The sequence below is a fragment of the Phocoena phocoena genome, chromosome 16 (assembly GCF_963924675.1).
Source record: "Phocoena phocoena chromosome 16, mPhoPho1.1, whole genome shotgun sequence".
Taxonomy (NCBI): domain Eukaryota; kingdom Metazoa; phylum Chordata; class Mammalia; order Artiodactyla; family Phocoenidae; genus Phocoena; species Phocoena phocoena.
This window is the reverse complement of record NC_089234.1, coordinates 922,737-941,106: the sequence shown is the minus strand read 5'-3', so window position 1 is coordinate 941,106 and position 18,370 is coordinate 922,737. Positions and strand designations below refer to the sequence as shown.

General features: G+C 67.1%; 1 protein-coding gene across 1 annotated transcript; it reads left to right on the top strand.

Moving 5' to 3' along the window:
- Positions 1–6,764: 6,764 nt before the first annotated feature.
- On the top strand, positions 6,765–16,592 carry PWWP2B (PWWP domain containing 2B). Its single transcript, XM_065894861.1, has 2 exons — positions 6,765–6,889; positions 15,038–16,592. Exons 1-2 carry the CDS (start codon positions 6,765–6,767, stop codon positions 16,590–16,592), a joined length of 1,680 nt encoding a protein of 559 aa, XP_065750933.1.
- Positions 16,593–18,370: the final 1,778 nt, after the last annotated feature.

Here is an 18,370-nt window from a genome sequence, read left to right as displayed (position 1 = left end):
GCTCCTGTGGGTGTCCCCCCAGGAGGGGCCGGTGCGAGAGGGCCTCTGCGTGGTGTGTCAGTGCTGCGTCCCCAGCTGGGCTGATGTCCACGTAGCCGCCCAGATGTCCAGATGGGCCCCGTGACTCTGCACCGTTTCTGCTTTGCCTCGAGGTCTCTGTTTGGGTTCCCGGCTGTTGGGTTCTCCCTGCCTCACACCTGCTCTGCTCATGTGGGGAAGGTGGTCACGTCCCCTCCGAGCCCGTCCTCCGCCCTGGGCGGGCAGTGGCCGTGGGGGCCGCCTCTGGAGTGGACACCGGTGCGCCGAGCGGACTTCCAGCCTCCACTCGCCAGAGGCAGAGCCCGTGTCCACGGGTCCCGCGTCTGTCCGTCTTCACGGGGGGCCCCATCACCAGCCCTGCCCGGAAGCCAGGGACCCCCGCCCGGCTGGCGGGCGCCAGTCTCCCCAGATCAAGACCGGCGTTTGCTTCTCTTCCCGGAAGGCTTGTGCGCCTTCTCCTGTCCCCTCCTGTCTCCGGAGCCCTTGCTGCTCACTGGGCAGCTCTCCCGACTCCGTCCCCAGCTGAGATTTCCTTCTTCATGCTCGCTGCTTAGAGACGTTTCTTCCTGAAATATCTGCGTTTATTCTCTGCATCTCAGCGTGTGTCCTCCCCATGAGCTCCCTGACGGAAATTCCGCTGGGAGAGTGTTCACTTTTCAGCTCTGAAAGTCTGGTGGAGGGCACTGGGCTCGGGCCCCTCGTCCGGTGGTCTCGCTGGCACGGGCTCCCTGAGTCGGTCAGTCTCCTGGGATGCTGGCCCCCTGAGACCAGGTCAGGTCGGGGCCTGGTGCTCTGGGTCCAGGCCCTCCTGCACCAGCTACTGCCACCCCCGCCGCGCTTCCTGGCGCTTCCCGGCCTCAGGTGTGGGCTCCGGCAGCCTTCTCAGCTCCTCTGGGGCTCTTGGTTGGACCAGGCCCCCAGATCCCAGCCTGGTGTCCCCAACACCGATTTCTCACCCCAGGGGGTCCGGGGGAACCCAAAGCCTGCTGTCCCTGGAGGTCAGCCACCGTCTGAGGGTGGGAGCCCAGGGCGGAAGCCACCTCCCTCGGACCCCCTTCCCCTCCTCAAGCCGTTCATCTGTTATTTATTCACTGCTGCTCCCGCCAACAGGCTGTTGGGTGACGTCCTCATCCTACACAACCCGATTCCGGCACGATCACTCACCCCACTTGTTCTGAGCTTGGTCGGGAGACCCACCTGGACCCCCGCTCAGAAGGCGCTCGGGCTGCTGGCGGGGGGTGGCCCTGCTCCCCCAGTGGTTTCAGAGTATGTGGGGTGGGGGCCTGCTCTGTCCTGGGTGGAACTGGGGTGTCCGGGTGGGGGACTGCCTCCGTCCCTGTCACGGGTCACCTGTCTCCACTCCATGGCCCCTCTCCTGCTTTGTCCTCTCCTTCCTTAACTGCTAAGTCATCCCTGCCATGCCTGACTGCCCACATGGGTGCTCCTGGGGCCTCTCTGCTGCCAGACAGCCTTGGGCGGGGTGGGGGGGGAGGAAGAGCCGCCCCCCCACCGCCCCCAGGTAAAGGCCGAAACCCTGGGTGGCAGGGCCTGCGCTGCGAGGGCGGGGGCCCGGAGATGCGTCGACCACAGGCGATAATGGTGGGCGCCCTGCCCAGGACCTGCTTCTGGGAGTCCGCAGCCCGGCGGCCTTGTGCTGTGAGCCATGTTCGCCTGCAGGTGGCGCCTTGGCCAGGACGCAGCCTGGGCACACAGCCCCGCAGGGCCCAGCAGCGGACCTGCTGCCGGCCAGGGTGCGGCCACAGCCCCACAGGGCGTCCTCCCACTCCCACCAGACCCCTGCGTCCTGACTGGTACCTGGTCCGTGAGCTTGGATTCCTGAGTCCTGGGCCCAAAACGAGTATCCGGACAGGAGGGTCCGGCCCCGTCAGTGGCTACGGCCCCGTCCCTTCCTGCAAGCTGCCTGTGGACGGTCAAGCCCACGGCGGCACCATCCGATCTCCACGCACCAGCCACCAGCCAGCCCAGGGGAGTGACCCCTATGGCCTGTCCATGTCTCAGAAGGATGTAGCGCAGAGGTGTGGCTGGGACATGGGCCCTGGGCCCTGTCGGTGGAGGTGGAGTCCCAGGTGACTGCAGGTGGTCCTGAGGTGGGGTGCGGACCCCACATGGACACACATCCTGGCCCGGGGATGCCTTGCCTGTTGGCGGGGGCGGGGGGGCCCTCTTGCTGGGCTGAAGGGGGGTAGCGGTGTGTCCTCAGGTACCGGCAGTGCGTCACCCCCTCTGCCCCCTCGGTGTCTGTGCCATCCCCATGGGGCAGGGAGCCCAGTGCTCAGGAGGGAAGGAGCAGACCTCGCGGGGCTCAGGGCTGCGTGTTGCCACGTGTTTCCAGCCTGCATGTCCCAGTGCAGTGTTCTCTTTGGGCCAAGGACTGCTGATGGTGGGCTCCTGGCAGCCTGAGGCACAAGGAGAGCAGGGTTCAGAGGAGAAGCTCCCGCCCCAGCATATAACCATCAGCCTCCATTTCTTCCCGGGGTGGGGGTGGGGTGGCAGCAAGCAAGTAGCAAGCGACTCTGGGCCTTTCCAAACCCTGGGGGTAAAGAGCTGCCCCACCCCCAGCCCTGGGCTCCCTGTGCCCCCAGCCCTGGGCTGGGTTAGGGTCAGGGGGACCCGGGGCACTGAATCCTCCAGGCCTCAGGTGGCACTTGGGCAAGGGCACAGGAGGGCACAGGTTATGGGGTGGGTGGAGTTATGGGAAAGCCCTCTAGGAGGCACCAGACCCCCTACCAGGGCTGTTCAGCATCTCCACTGGCCCAGGCTCAATACCAGTGGGGGGCAGGTACTGCACGGAAGATGGCCCAGCTACAGGGGAGAACTGTGCTGGTGGTGGTGGTGACGGTCATGGTGGTGGTGGTGGTGATGATGATGGTGGTGGTGATGGTGGTGGTGACAGTGGCAGTGGGGAGGAGGATGAGAGCAGCGAATTCTTACAGACTCATTACCAGGTGCTTAGTGAAATCAACGCCCTCATCCGGGCCCTGCTCTCCTCCCTCCCAGCAACGGCCAGGCCCGAGATGCACCATGAGGTGGCCTGGGCCGAGCACCAAGGCCCACCCCGGCTCTCACATCCTTGCGCTCTGGGCACTGGCTCTGGAGAGACTGTGGTTTCTGACCCATGGCTCTGGCCTGCGGTTCCCCTGTGACCAGGCACTCTCGGTTCCATCTCAGAAGCACCTGGCTTTGGGAGAGCTGGCCTGAGCTGCAAGAGACGCCCCTGCCAGGCCGTCGAGGGGAGCTCCAGGCAAGGAAGTGGAGCAGCCCCGGGAGGGGGTGGGGGGAGGACACCAGCCACCCGGCCGGGCAAACCCAGAACAGGCTGGTGACGGTGACAGCGTTCCTTCCGGTCACAGGGAGGCCTCTGGGAGTCTCCCACCTCATGGGAGAGACAGAGGGTGACAAAGGCAAAATTACTTCCCGCGGTGCCGGGCAGGGCTCACGGGCTCTCCCGTGGGTGAAGGCAATAGGAGGGACGCTGAGCTGGGGTGTGGACGGATCACCCTGAGAGACTGGGGGGCCGGCAGGGAGTCAGGGAGTGAGGGCCAGGCTGCCGCGGGGTGAATCCCGGGGCTCCTCCAAGAACCAGCAAAGGACCTCTGGGGGTCACTGGGCAGCCACTGCCCGGAGCACCTCTGCTGCCCTCCTGCCAGCTCGTGGCCACCCGACTCCACCCTAGTGAGGTGCTGGACGGCCTCCTGTCCCCCTGCATGCCACCACCCTGCCCGTCTGGCCAGACTAGCCGCCACGGTCACCCTGCCAGCACCCCGGGCAGGCCAGGCCAAGGGCCGGGTACCGGGCAGGCCCCACAGCGGCTGTGTGCCTGCAGCCAGGGAACGGAGGCTTTAGGGCCAAAGTCCAGAGGCCTAGGGAGAGGCTCCTGGCCCAGTTTTCCCTCAGTCGGGGGGCAGCTCTCAGTGGGCAGCTGCCGGGGCCCTGCCTGTCTGGGGCTGTTCTCTCCAGGATCTGCCGGCCTCGCTGACCCGCCGGCACAGGGCTGGCCCCGGAGGGTGCCTGGAGGAGGGAACACCAGCTCAGGAAGGAGGAGGCGGCATGTGGGGGTCAGGACCCGGGACCCCTGGGCGGATTAGGCCCCTCTGACGGAATCTGCATTTTAGTCTGGGTGTCCGGGAGTTCCCCGGGCCTTCCAGAAATGAGGCGGGGACGCCCGCGGGGAGCAAGTGGGTGGGGCTGGGCTGGGAGTGGGCAGGTCTGCCCGGTGAGGTCCTGAACAGACACCCTTTGAGATGCAAACAACCTCCGGTCAGCTGACTCTTCTCTCAATACCCTCCCTCCTGGAGAAAGGGCTTTAAAAATGGCTTCCGTGCTCACTTAAGAAGTACCAGGCACGGGGCAGGTTGGGGCCCAGGCTGAGAGAAAGCAGGGCGGGCCGCCCTTCTCCCTAGCGCTCTCCCCTCTCAGCTCGGTGCCGCTGCCCCCACCGTGGGAGCTGCAGGGTGGTCCTCGGGGCCCCAACCCCGCCCACAACACACACCCACCGCTGCATCCCCGCCCCCGCAAGCCCAGCGTGTCCTCGGGTGTATCTGTCCGCCCACGGCAAACTGCTGCTGATACCTGGGAGCTCCCCGGAAGCCCCCTTCCTCACCTCAACCCCGGCACCTCTCGGAGGGCCCCCTTCTGTGCACTCCCACACCCACCTCTCCAGCCCCGCCAGCAAGCCGCCAGACTTGTGCTGCCCAAGCGGCCTCGTGGGGCCCCTTCTCCCTCTGGTGGACGCCTGCTGGCCCAAGCATCGCGGCACCGGGCCCTCTTTCTGCACACAGTGCCCCGTGCACACAATGACACGGCCCACGCGGAGTGCCCCCACCAGCTCCGAGCTGACCCGAATCCCCGCTCCCCGGTGCTGTGTGTCCCCAGTGCCCAGGAAGGGCGACGCCCAGCAGGCATCTCCGGCACGCTGGCGCCTGTGCTGAGCGGGTGGGCAGCCTCTGGCCAGTCCCCCTCCCAGTGCCTGCAGGGGTCCCTGTTGCCTGGCCTTTCTGCTCCGAAGTCAGCCCCGCCCATCTCTGGAGAGTGGAGGCTGCAAAAGGCCTGGGGTGCAGACTGCAGTCAGGCCCCCTGGGGTCCGGCAGTCACAGGGAGGGAGCGGCTGGGCTGACCCTGGAGAGGTGTCAGGTGCCCGAGGCCTCCTGGTGGGGTCCCTCTCTCCGCTGGGGAGGTCGGGTGTCTGCTGGAACCCAGGCCTTGCAGGCGACAGCCTCTCGCTCTGCTCTCAGGCCTCCCCGGGGGCTGCTTGGGGCCGGACTCTGGCTCATGGGGCCTTGATCCCCAGCCCCGTACAATGCTGGGCGGTGGAGCCCTGCGAGGTCTCCGCGGGCGCCTGGCTCCGCCTGGGCTCCTCTCAGCCGGCTCCCCGCGCCGCGCGGCCGCCGGAGGGCGAGGCCGAGCGGCGCCGCGGCGGCCCCACTGTCCGCGGCGGCGCCGGGGGTGGCGGCCCCGGCGCAGGTCCGAGCCGGGCGGGCCCTGGACGGCTTGGAGGGGCGGGGCCGGCCGGTGGCGGCGGACGGGTAGTCAGGACAACCGACCGCCTGCTGGTCTCCGGTGCCCCGCCGAGCGCAGCGAGCCCGGCTCAGGGGACCCGGCCGGGACGCGCTCGGGACAAGGTCACTGCAACAGTGACCTGGGGGCGGCCCGCGGGGTCCCGAGCCGCGAGCGGGACGCGCAAGTGCTCAGGAAAGTCGAGAGCTGGTACTGGGCTGAAGGCGTGTGGGAGCGGGGCCCGGGCTGGGGTCCGGCGTCCGCTTGTCCCCTCCACCTCCCACTCCCCCCATCAGCGGCCCGGCTGCGTGAGCCGGGGAGCCCCAGTCTCGCTCGGGGAAGGGAATCCTTTCCATTGTGAACTGGCTGCGTGGCTCCCTGGCCCTTCCGGCCGTACCAGGGGTCGCACGGAACCCAACGTTTCCCCGGCTCCCCGGGGTCACGCGACCTACACTTGTGGACTGATCACCCTCCCTAACCCCGCTGCGGGTAGCCCGGAGCCGAGTACGCGCCCTCTCGTCACCCAGCGAGGCGCCGAGCACACGGGGGGTCGTCAAGTGCCCTACGGGGGTCGTCAAGTGCCCCCCCCAGGCGGCGACGTCGAGACTGGGCCGCTGCGGTGGGCCCGCCGGTGTCCCCTCGGCGCCCCGCGTCTCCGCGGCCCGACCCCGCTGGGCTTCCTGCTCGCGCCGCCGGGACTTCCTCCCCGCAGTGCCCGGGTGGCCACCCGGGCGCCAGACCCGGAGGCGGGGAACCCGGGGACACGGGCAGGGCGGGGGGGGGGGTGCTGGGGCGAGGAGAAGGGAAGACACCCTGGAGCCGGGAGGGGCAGGCGCCCCGGGTGGACCCCCGGCTGGAGAGGAGGGGGTCCTTGGACCCGGGGCCGGGGCAGTTCTCCAGGCTCCGGCTCTCAGGTCCTCTCCGCGGGCGCTCGCGGCCAGCGTCGCCGGGGGTGGAGCGCGGCCCTGCCCCATCCTGCCCCATCCTGCCCGTTCGGTGGAGCTCCGCAGTGCGTCTCCACGCCGAGTGTGGAGGCCGCACGGCCCGGCGCGCGTCTGTGGGCGCGGGTGCCCCGCGCGCCCCTCCCGGCGCCCCCGGCCCGCTCGCGGAGGCCGCCCCGAGCGGAGCTTTGTGACGTCAGGCGGCCGGCGGGCCGCGTCACGCGCGGGGCTGACCCGGCGCGGGGCGGGGGCCGGGCCGGGACGCGGAGCATGGAGCCGCGGGCCGGCTGCCGGCTGCCCGTGCGGGTGGAGCAGGTCGTCAACGGCGCGCTGCTGGTCACCGTGAGCTGCGGCGAGCGCAGCTTCGCCGGGATCCTGCTGGACTGCACGAAAAAGTGAGCGGGGGCGGGGGCGCGGGCCCCGGGACGCCCCCGGAATCCCCTCGGGACAACCCCCACCCCGCGCGCGCGCTGGCCCAGGGCCGGGGCTGCTCTGGGGCGGGGCAGCGTGGCGCCGGCGCCCGCTTTCGGTTTCTCCAGCCCCGGGTTCGGGGTGCGCGAGCGCGGCCGCCACTCGGGGGGGAAAAGTGGTTCTCAAAGTCGTCGCGACTTTTCGGGCAGGGGACGGCGCAGCCGGGCGAGAACAGCGGTGGGCGCCGAGCCGGAGCCTGGGCGCGGCGCGTGGAGCCCGAGACCCCGCGCCCACTGCCGCGCCGCCCGGCTCCGAACTCCGCACGTCTGCCATAATTAACGCACTTTTCTTTGTTCAGACTCACTGTTGAATTCGGCTGTCTTCAGAATTGTCATCCGCCGGGGTGGGGGCAGTGGGTTCAGATGCGCTGCCGCGCTTGCCCTGTCAGTTACTCACGAGGGGGGGGCGGTGTGTAATGTAATGCCCCCCCGCCAGGAGCAGTCGGGGCTGAGGTGGTAAGGATTGCTAGCTAGCAGTTGTGTCCAGCGGCGGGATTTAAAAACACTGTTTCGGGCTGAGGAGCCCTAGGCAGAACAGGAATGAAAAGATACAAGTTTCAGAGCTGTGCTGAGCTCCCTTCGGGAGCCGGGATTCTCTGCTGGAGGGGTCCCTGGGCAGACCTGGGGGCAAATCCATCCTCAGAGGCACCTGTGTGCCGGCTGCAGGGATCCCTGCAGCGGGAAAGAGTCTCCTGGATACAGTGTCACATGGTAGTGAGCTGTCGCGCAGATAAATGATTAGGCATTAATCAGGCACTAATGTCTTGAGGCCCAGGCTGGGCCTTATTTTGAACCGGGAGCAGTAAACGGCTCCCCTTTGCAAAGGCCCAACTTTCTCCCTCAGTGGAGCCCAGATTTTGTGCCCGCGGCGGGGGTGTGGCAGGAGGACCATCCCCTCTCAGCGGCCACTCTGCTGGCATCATCTCCTCATTAGATGTGCCAGAGCCATTTATGTGCAAGTCACGTGATTTAACATATGGCGTCCCAGGTGACTGTCGCCCTGCTCTGCGCTGGCTGCTGCAGAGTGCTTGGTGGGACCTAGTGACCCTCCGGGGCTGCAGCATAGCCGCTTGGAAGCCGCCAAGCCTGTCCCTCGGGGCAGCTGAGGGTCCTCTGCCACCAATGGCCACCACTTCCTCCGCCGGCCTGCTCCTGGGTCTGTGCAGCCCTGCCTGGCCTTTCCTCCCTGAGAGGGGCCCTGGCAGGAGAGGTCCCCCCACTCTTCATTTTCTGGGCTCCCTGACTCAGGGCAAGGGAGGCTGGGGGTGTCGGCAGGGGCTGCCGGCCCCCCGCCCTTGGTCTCTGCCTCCAGGCAGGGCTCCCATCCCTACAGCCCATGGCTAACCTGATGTGGAGATCTGCACCCCCCCACCCGCTTCCCCACCCCCTCGTGGAAGGAAGCAGGCTCTGCTGGGATCCCAGCATGGGAACTGGCAGCTGTAGGACGTGTGGGCGGCAACCCTGCCATGGCCACATAAGGCTGTAACCGGAGCCGCCCACAGAACCAGGAGCTGGGCCTCGGTGGGCACAGCTCTGCTCAGCGGCTCCTCTTTCTGACTTGAGTGGGCTCCCCCCGTCCGCCCCCGGTCCCTGAAGAGAACCTGAGGAGAGACCTGGCCTCTCCCAACCCCTCCGGTGTCTGGGCTTGGCCCCGAAGCTGCCCCTGTCCCTGCCCACCCCACCTCCCCTCTGCGGGTCGCCTCCAGTTTCATCCCGATCCCAGTTTTCTACCATGATATCGTGAGTTGCAACGCTCGTGTTTACAGCCGGCTTGTCGGACAGGGTCCAGAGGCAGCTTACGACCTGGCCTGGGTGTTTCTGGCAGAGGGGCCCGGCCTCGAGCCTCGGGGGTCCGCAGCACCGACCTGCCTCCCCTGGGGCCGGTCTCTCCTCAGGGCCCACTCCCCTTACCCCATACGTCACGGTGGCAGGGCCGGTCAGTGAGGCCCCATCCCGGGTGTGGGCACTGACAGGCGGGCAGAGCAGCTGGAGGCTCAGATTGCAGGCGCCTGCCCACCTCCTGGGGCCTTTGGGTCCCAGGGCAGCAGGCCGGTGTGCCTGTGGTGCCCCAGCTGGGCGCAGACCAGTCACTGCCACGTGTCAGCACTTCTCGAGCTCGTGGGCAGCCCCCGGGGGCCTAGGAGAACAGAGGGGTCCCCCGGGAGGGGCAGTTCACGCAGCGGGGCCCAGCAAGCAGTGTTAATTTGGGGGCACTGGGGCGGCAGCACCCCTCCCTTGGTGCTCTGGGAGCTCTGGGCTGAACGTCTGTCTGTCCATGGAGGCCAGGCCGAGCCGTGAACCTGCTGGCAGGCTGCTGTGTGGCCTGAAGCAAGGTCCTTGGCTGCTCTGAGTGCCTGTGGCTCCTGCATCCACATTCATTCACTGAGCACCTACTGTGTGCTGGGGAGTGGCCTTAAGTCCCTGGCATAACTGCTGTGGTGCACGGTCCTCTAGTATCTCTGGCGGGCAGTGTTCGTTCTGACACATAACGATGGCCCCGGCCTACCCTGACCCTACAGCTCCACTCTCCAGGCTGGGGTGCGGGGGAGGCCTCTTGTGGGTGATTTGGGGGTGGACCTCTGGTTGAGAACCTCAGGTGGGGTGGCCCAAAGACAGCAAAGTCGCCGAGTGCTGAAGGGATGGTCTCCCGGTCGGCAGGCACAAGGGCCAGCTGCCTGTCCGGCCTGGCCAATCCGAAGCCTCCGGCCTTGACCTCTAAGTGCGCGTTTCGTAAACTTCCCCAGCGTGAGTCACCCAGGGTGCTGTTATCACACAGGACTCCGGGGCCCCTCTACTGCAAAGGTTGGGTACGGGCCTTTGGGACCCACACCCGCCCGGGGGGCTTGGGACCCAGGCTTCTGGACACTCAGCGGGCCAAGAATCCCAGCCACGGCCCGTCCTGGGCCGGAGAGCGCCCCTGCTCTATCCTGGACACACCCCCTGTCCAGGCCCCACTGGGCTCGTCCTCCCTGCCCTTGGGGAGCTGGAGGGACTGAGAGTACGCAGTGCATCACAGGGTGGTATGACCTGCAGCCAGTGGGCAGGTGCCTCACCAAGGGACCTGGCCGGCATGGCTGGTCTCTGGAGCTGCTCCACGGAGGGGGTGGGGGCGTGGGCTGGGGGCCTGGCCTTGTGCTTCTGGGAGGAGGGGCGCAGTCACCTGAGTCTTATTGGAATGATGTTGATGGTTCTTCAGCCTTTGGTCCAGGACTCTGGGGGCCAGCTGTGGCCGAGACCCTAGGTTGATACCCACGGGGGAGGGGCAGGGTCCCACGTGTGGCCCTGGACGAGGGGCCACTCTGGCGTCCAGGCTGCAAGTCCCCGTGTCATCCTGCTTTCCCCAGCTCCCTGAGCAGAGGTGGACCTCCGTGCACAGCAGCCTGATACCCACCTGCCCCTCCCCTCCCTCGGGGCTCCAGCCCTGCGGCTGTCTGTCGGCAGGGCTTTGGGAGAGAGAAACGGCATACAGCCTGGCCAGCCGCAGGGTGGGCCTTGTCTCGGGACCCGGGCCTGTCTTGGGACTGACTGCAGGCTCTGCCCACAAGGTACCTGCCGCACGAGGCTGCCCTAGGCACCTGGCCCTGGGCTTTGACCCCCAGGATGTTTCTGTTCCGGAGCCACGTCTTCTCACCTCTTTACAGGACACCGGGGTGGCCTCTCCCCGTGGGAGGATGAAGAAGGAAAGTCCAGGGCAGATGGGGACCTGGCCGGGGCCAGAGGCTGCCAGTGGGCACCAGAGATGCTTGGGCCCCAGGCCTGCCGAGCTGGGAGGTTGGGGGTGGGGAGGCCACAAACTCTGGCAGGCAGCAGGGCCCCTTCTAGCCGTGGGCCCGCCCAGGCCCGCTGCTCTTGGAGGGGCGCTAGTCTGGAGGCACAAACGAGCCCCAGGGACGTGTGGGAGCCGAGGCTTGGCCACTGGTGTCCCACGGAGGACTGCAGACCAGGCCGCTTCTCTCTGGGTCCCTGTGTCCATGCCGGTGGCCGTGCCATCACCTGGGCAGAGCGGTGGGTGACCCTGGGGACTCTGTCTCCCGTCCCCTTGGGGGCAGAACCGCTCTGCTTTGGGGTCTGATCCCTGTAAGCCTCCTGGCTGAAGCTCCCTGTGCGAACTTCTCGCCCGGGCTCGGTCTCCCCAGCCTCTCCTCAAAGCGCAGGCCACCTGCCCTCCCCTAGCTCCCCAAGGACGTGGTGCTGAGGTTTGCTCAGGGCCCCTCGGGTTTCTGCGTGGGCACGTTGGCTGTCCTTGCGCTCCCGGTCGAGGCTGGGCCAGGCCCTGGCTCCGCCCGTGAGTCACCCCTGCGGGGCCCCGTGAGTCCAGACCTTCCACACCGCAGAGGGCAGGACAGTGCAGGCGCCTCGGTCCCTCACCCTGAGCCTGGCAGGCCATCTCTCTGGCTCCAGGGCCACCCCAGCCCTCTGCCTGCCAGGGCCCTGCAGTATCACGTGTGGGGCTCTGCCAGGCCAGCCAGGGCCTCTGTCCCTGGGTGTAGGCCCATGTGGGCACAGCCCAGCTTCTCCGAGGGGCCCGGCCCCGTGGCCAACCCACAGGCCGCGGTCGAGCCACACCTTGTGCCTGGGGGTCCAGCATGCCCCCCTCGGCGGACAGGTTGCCGAGGTCCTTCCCAGAGAGAGTGGCCTTGGCTGGTGCCATCCCCGCGCCCAGGGGCAGCAGAGCTGGGGCACGAGCACGGACCCCGCCCGTCCCCCGACCCGCTGGTCTCCCTCAGCTTCACTGTCCCATCCGAGAAATGGGAATGATGATGACGGCGCCTCATGGGGCTGTAGACAGAGAACCTGCTCGTGGTCTGCAGCCCGGCAGCCAGGGTCCCGCTGGTCCTGTTTACCCAACGGCAGGCGTGGGTGTGGCCTGGGCAGGGCAGCAGCTCTGGGAAGGAAGTGTCCGAGTCACGGGGCCCGCCGTGGCAGCCGCGGTGCCATTCCACCGGGCCGTCTGCAAGGAACCTCCCCCTCTAGGCTGCAGCCCACAGCCCTGTGGGCAGAAGGGGCATGCATACCAGGGCACTGCTCACAGCAGAGGCTGCCTCCCAGTTTGATCTGCCTCGGCAGGGCGGCGTCGACTGCCAGACCCTGTCTGCGTCTGGCGGGTGCAGACCCGGCCCACCCAGGGGCCCACAGCTTAGCGCTGTGGCTCAGGTCAGGGCCTGGGTCTCTGGCCGTCCTGAACATGCAGAGACCCCCTGAGGGCTGTGTGTGATCAGTGGGGCAAAAAGCTCCCTGAATGGGCCACAGCTGCAGAGTCTTCAGGGCCACCTGTCCCCAGCCTGTGTGCGCAGAGAGGTGGCCAAGGAGATGGCAGAGCCCCCCGGGCCGGCTGGCCGAGGGCACAGTCCAAGCCTAGGAGGGTCCTGGAGGGCAGCTAGGTTGGGGGGTGGGGGATGACGGGAAAGGGGCTGCCCAGGGGTCCTGCTCCTGGGGTCCCTGGGCCCCAGCTGGCAGGAGGGGCTCTGCACCAGCACAGGCAGGCTGACTGGGGGCACAGGCCAGGCTACGGGGGGGGCAGTGAGGAACAGAGCCCTAGGAGGGAATACAGGCTGGGTCCTAGTGGGGTGACAGCCCAGGGGCCTGGGAAGGTGGGACGGGGTGCAGATGAGGGGGGGTGTCAGAGTGAGCTCCCAGTTCATGGCCTGGCTGCCTGTGAATGGTGGGCAGGAAGTGGGTTTTGGGGAGGCCTTGGGAGAAACCCTCCAGCCCCAGATATGTGGATCCAGCCTGGTGTGTGGGCCCCCTGGTGCATGTGTGTGCACACGTGTGTGGATGCACGCTTGCATGCATGTGCCTGGGTTTAGTTTGCCAAATCCTCAGCCTGTTCTGAATGCCCACGAGGGGCTTGTTGAAGGGAATGAGCCAGGTGCGGGGTCCAGTGCCCGCTCTGATGCCTGGGACTCGGGTGAGGTTTGGTGACACACCAGCCTGTCACGCCCCTGGGTGGGGGCTTGTCGCCCACACCTGGGCACAGGCAGACTTTTTCCGTGAAGGGCTGGTGGCCACGCGGTGTCTGTCACAGGTGCTCAGCAGTGCCGCAGGGGCCCTGCACGGGCAGCGGGCGTGGCTGTGTGTCAGTCACACCTGACTTACGACTGACTCGGCCTGGGGGCCGTGGGGTGTGGAGCCTCTGTGCCCAGTGCCCGACCCGGGGCTGGTGAGAAGGCGGCTGACAGTCAGGGCATGATCCTGGGACCCCCCTTTCCCACCCCTGTGCCCCTGAAAGTCTCCGCCCATCCTGGTTTGGAAGTCGTGCATGCCTGCTTCCCGTGGTGGCTGCAGGAGCCGTGAGACACGCCGCGTGCGGCCACCGCCGACAGACGTGGTCTGTGCTTCTTGTTGCCATTGGCCGGCTGGGACTTGGGGGCCTGTGGCTGTGGGGCCGCAGCAGGTGCCAGTCTGGTGGGAACGGCTTGGTCCTCCCAGGGAGGGGGCCCTTGAAGAGCCACGTGCCCACGGGCGATGGGGAGGGGGGAGGGGAGGGATCGCAAGGGCTGCCCCCCACCCAGCGCAGAATCCCACCTCACAGGGGGCCAAGTCCCCTACTGCTGGCTGGTGGCTGGACGCTCCCCCCTAGGCTACTGCCATCTCTCTTTCTCTCTCTCTTTCTGTACTCCTCCCCCTCCCCTCTTCTCCCTCAGTCATGGTCACAGGTCACAGGTCAGCCATCTGAATGAGCTGCATCCTCCATGGCCAAGCAGAGGGCAGGTGGCCGTGGCCCCGGTTTGCTGGACCCTGTAGACGCAGAAGTCATTTTTGAGAAATGACTTTGAGAAACAGCAACGCTTACTTATCTTTTCTCCTCTGATTGAATTACAAAAGGGAGGGAAACACTGAGGTACAATAGTCTAATCCTCGTTTCTCTTAACTTGGCTAAAAGTCTGTTCTGTGCTTTAAAAAAAGTGAAAACTAACAGCTTTTAGCTAAAGCAGTTCTTACAAATTAAATCGCATGTGTTTAAAGTTATGTGCGTCACCGCCGAAGAAAGGTGTAGCCTGTTTGGCCTCGGTTTTCCTTACTTGGAGCAAATGTGTTTTCCTGTGGCTCCCAGAGCAGCTTGCCGGTCAGATGTGACCTCCCGACATTCCCAGCGCGGGGCCTGGGGGATGACGGTCATTGGCTCTAGAAGGGCGCTACTCCCAAGCCATTTGATGCCGGGACACCTGAGTGGAGGCTGCCGGCCCCGAGCTTCCCGGGGAGAGAGACCCGCCTGGGGGGCCCCGGAGGTGCCGGCCACACGCTCAGGCTCAGCTGTGGGTCCTCACGGGAGGGGGGCCTCCTGCTTTCTCTGGCCCCTTCCCACGGGTCGCGTGGCCTTATCGGTGCCGCCTGGCCCTCTGTGTCCTGGAGCTGGAGGTCCTGAGGGAAGGGGCCGAGTGCTGGCAGGAGGGGTGGTCCTTCCAGGTCGTGGTGGGCAGGGGCGGCCTGAGTGATGCCCTCACCTGAGAGCCGTGGAAACAGGTGGGCCCAACTCAGCATTCAGGAGGGAGCGGGCGCAGTTTGGTGGCTGACCCCTGTCCTTGCTGGGCCTGGCCACGAGTGGCCCCCACCCCCAGACACACGTCCGGCACCCGGGACCCCGGTCCTGTGGGCTGTCCTGGGACTGGGGGTCCTCCCAGGGACACACGTGGGGTCTTCCCTCTGGGAGTGCTTCCCTCGGGGAGGAGGGGCCTGAGTGGGTGAGGCCTGTGAGTAAGGGCCGCTGGCCACACAGCAGCCGGCCCCCCGCAGGCCAGGTCGGGCCCGTCCCAGGAGCCAGACCCCGTCCCCAGGCTTCCTGGGCCCCAGGCCTGCACCGGGTCCCGGGAGGCCTCCAGCTTCGAGCCCGCGTTCGCCTTGTTGCCACGAAGTGCGGTGTGGGTGCTCGGTGCTTGTCGGGCCATCGGTCTCCATGCGGGCGGGTCGCGTGACTGCAGAGCACAGCGGGCAGCTGGGATGCCCCCGGGGCATGTGCTGGGCATGCTTGCCTCTGTTAAAGCCCGGAGATCCTGCCGGGCCCTCCGGAGTGGGGTCTGCTCACGGCGGCGTCCTCTCTGTCCTGACCGCCCCTTTCTGTCTCCCAACCACCAGGTCCGGCCTCTTCGGCCTGCCCCCGTCAGCTCCGCCGCCCCAGGCCCAGGACCCGCCTGTCAACGGCTGCCACGGGCCGGCCCCCACGGAGGGCGACACAGAGGCGATGCAGCTGGGGACAGGCCCCCCACCACCTCCCAGTGGGGACCAGGCCCCTGGGACCGCCAGCCCCAAGCCGCCCCCGCTGCCCGCCGGAAGCCTGCCCCCGTTCCCGCCCTATTTTGAAGGCGCCCCCTTCCCTCCCCCGCTCTGGCTGAGGAACACGTACCGGCAGTGGGTGCCGCAGCCGCCCCCCCGGGGCATCAAGAGGACACGGAGGCGCCTGTCCCGCAACCGCGACCCTGGCCACCTGGCCCTGAGTCCCATCCGCCTGCGGCCCCGCCAGGTGCTCTGCGAGAAGTGCAAGAGCACCCTGAGCCCCCCAGAGGCCAGCCCCGGCCCCCCGGCCCCCCCCCAGCCGCGCAGGGAGCCCCAAAAGCCCGAGGACCCCAACGGTGGGGGTGACACCACCGCCAAGAGGAGGAAGAGGGAGAGGCGGCAGGAGGCGCGGGCACGGGTCCCCCGGAGCCCGGTCATCAAGATCTCCTACAGCACGCCCCAGGGCACCGGCGAGGTGGTGGAGATCCCCTCCCGCGTGCACGGCTCGCTGGAGCCCTTCTGCCCCCCGCAGGCCCCGCCCGGAGGCCCGGACCCCGAGGCACCCGCCTCCATCCCCAAGCTGAAGCTGACGCGGCCCCTGCCCCCCAGCGCTGCCCCGCCGCCCCCCAAGATCCGCCTGAAGCCCCACCGCCCCGGGGCTGGCGAGCAGGAGCCCGTCTACAAGGCAGAGCTGGTGGAGGAGCTCAAGGGCTGTGGCCGCGGCCCCCGGGCCGGCTCACCCGCGCCCCTGGCTGACGGCTCTGCCCGCTCTGGGCTGGCGGACTCGTCTTCTGGAAGTTCCGGCGAGGACGACGACTGCAAGGGGTGTCCCCGAGGTGAACACGGGCGTGACGACCTGGCTTTTCTCGCCGCCTGCCCCCGGAGAACTGGCTGTGCCAGCGTGTCGGTGTGGAGCAGTGACAGCCTGGACGAGTCCAAATCGTCCAGCTCGGAAGTGACGTCACCAGACATGTGTGACCTCTCGTCCGGCGACGGTGCGTCTGTGCCGGCCTCGTCCAAGGACGCGCGGCCGACGGTCCCACCCCTGACGGTCAGGCTGCACACGCAGAGCGTCTCCAAGTGCGTTACCGAGGATGGAAGGACCGTGGCCGTAGGGGACATCGTGTGGGGTAAGGTTCATGGTTTTCCCTGGTGGCCAGCACGTGTCCTGGACATCAGTCTTAGCCAGAAGGAGGACGGCGAGCCCTCCTGGCAAGAAGCGAAAGTCTCATGGTTTGGTTCTCCAACTACATCGTTCTTGTCTATTTCAAAACTCTCCCCTTTCTCTGAATTTTTCAAACTGCGATTTAACCGTAAGAAGAAGGGGATGTATCGGAAAGCTATAACAGAGGCTGCCAATGCTGCCCAACACGTGGCCCCGGAAATAAGGGAGCTCTTAACCCAGTTTGAAACGTAACTCGGGTTCCGACCAGGTGAGTGTGTGCGTGGAGGGCGGCCTCTCGCCGGCCGTCCCGAGCCCGTGTCTGCATCTGGGCTGTCCCTCCGCCCTGGGCCTTGGTGAGCCAGGGGGACGCGGACGCCCCTGGCCATCTGGCTCGCTGCTCCAAAGGGGGCCGTCTGGACAGTCGCCCCGCTTGCTGGCAACATTGTCCAGCTTTTCGATTCACAGAAGAGGTGATTTAAAAGCAGGCGAGTCGTCAGCCACCTGTTCAGAGAACAGAGCTAGTTTGTGTTTTGCGGCCATTTTGCAAAGGACCGTAAAAGGTCTCCTTGCTCTTTTCGTTTACCTTTGGAGAAAGGAGAGGGTTTTAAAGGTGGTGGCTTTGACTGAGGGGGTGGTGGTGAGCGCAGGGAGGGGCTTCCTCTGTTACTCACTCTTCCCAGGCTGCAGCCAGGGCCTCCCTCCCTCCCCTCCCCAACCTCCTGCTCGCAGGTGCGTCCAGGGGTCTGACTTTGCCCGAAGGAGGAAAGTCATCGAGCTGCCTGCCCTCAGAGGTAGCGCCTACGGCCCAGTGCTCCTCTGCTGCTGCCAGTGGGGGCTCCCCTCCGTCAGCCGGCACGTGGGTCCTGGACATTGGTGCCCGGGGGCTCCAGGCTCCCGGTGGCGGGGCCGGTGCTCTGGGATCTGTCCCTGGGCCAGTGCCTCGCCCTCCGTCTCTGCCCCCCGGAGACCTTTGTAGGATCTCCAGCCACAGGCCTTACGGAGCCTCTGTGGGGTTGGGGGTGTCACCCCCTGGGGTTGGAAACATGACCTTGTGCAGTTGTCGTGTCACCAGGTGGGGTGGGGCGTCACCGTGTGGCATGTCTGGCGGGTGTCCGGAAACGGCCGAGGGGCTGAGGGCGTCTGCCGTGAGCTTCCCCGGGCCCCGAGGTGCAGGGAGACGTGGGTGTGCTCTCATCTGATGGCTGCCACCAGCTCTGGCCTGGGCAGCGGGGCGTGTCCCGCGGGTCACTGGCACTGGTGGCCACTCTTCCCAGGTCTGACTGCCCCCTCTGTCCTCCCCTGGTTGGTCCCGGGCAGGCCATGGTCCCCTGAGGCTCCAGGCCGCCTGGGTGGACCAGAGGGGACATGACAGGGTCCCCTGTGAGGGGCAGCCTGTGGGGTCAGTGCTCTTCCTGGCCCAGTGGTCTTGTGCTCACGCCCACAGAAGCAGACGGCATGGCACGGGGCTGGCCCGGAGGACGAGCTGGGCCTCTGCCTTCACCTCCGGACCCTGGGGTGACCTTGTGTGGCCTGGCTGCCCTGCTCACCCACCTGTCTGTGCCAGTTTCCCGGGTGACGTGAGTTTTCAGGGCTGGGCGAGTCCAGCTCACGTGGCTGGAGAGGGGCTTTGTGGAGTGCTGGTGCCTGCTCCCTGCTGTGCCGGGTCCAGCGGGGTCCTGGGACTGAAGAAGCAGTGATGAGGGGCACGTCTGGGCCGGGGTCCCTGCCGGGGCTCCTGAGGCCTTGTCCCCACCCCTCCCCCACCTGCTTCCCACGTCACCTCCTGCATGGCTCCCCGGATTCCGGGCACGAACTTCTCCTGTTGGGAACCAGGCACATCCCCCATCAGTTCTGGCCTTCGTGTTGGGGCGTGGGCGTGGCACCGACCTGGGGGCATCCAGGCAGCTAGGGTCTCAGGTGAGAGCGGCCAGCTCACCTGAGGGGCAGCGGTCCAGAGAAAGTCCAGATGCCCTGGCATCGGGCTTCCTAGGGCATCTCCCTGCTGTGGCCAGGCTTAGGGACAGCCCTGG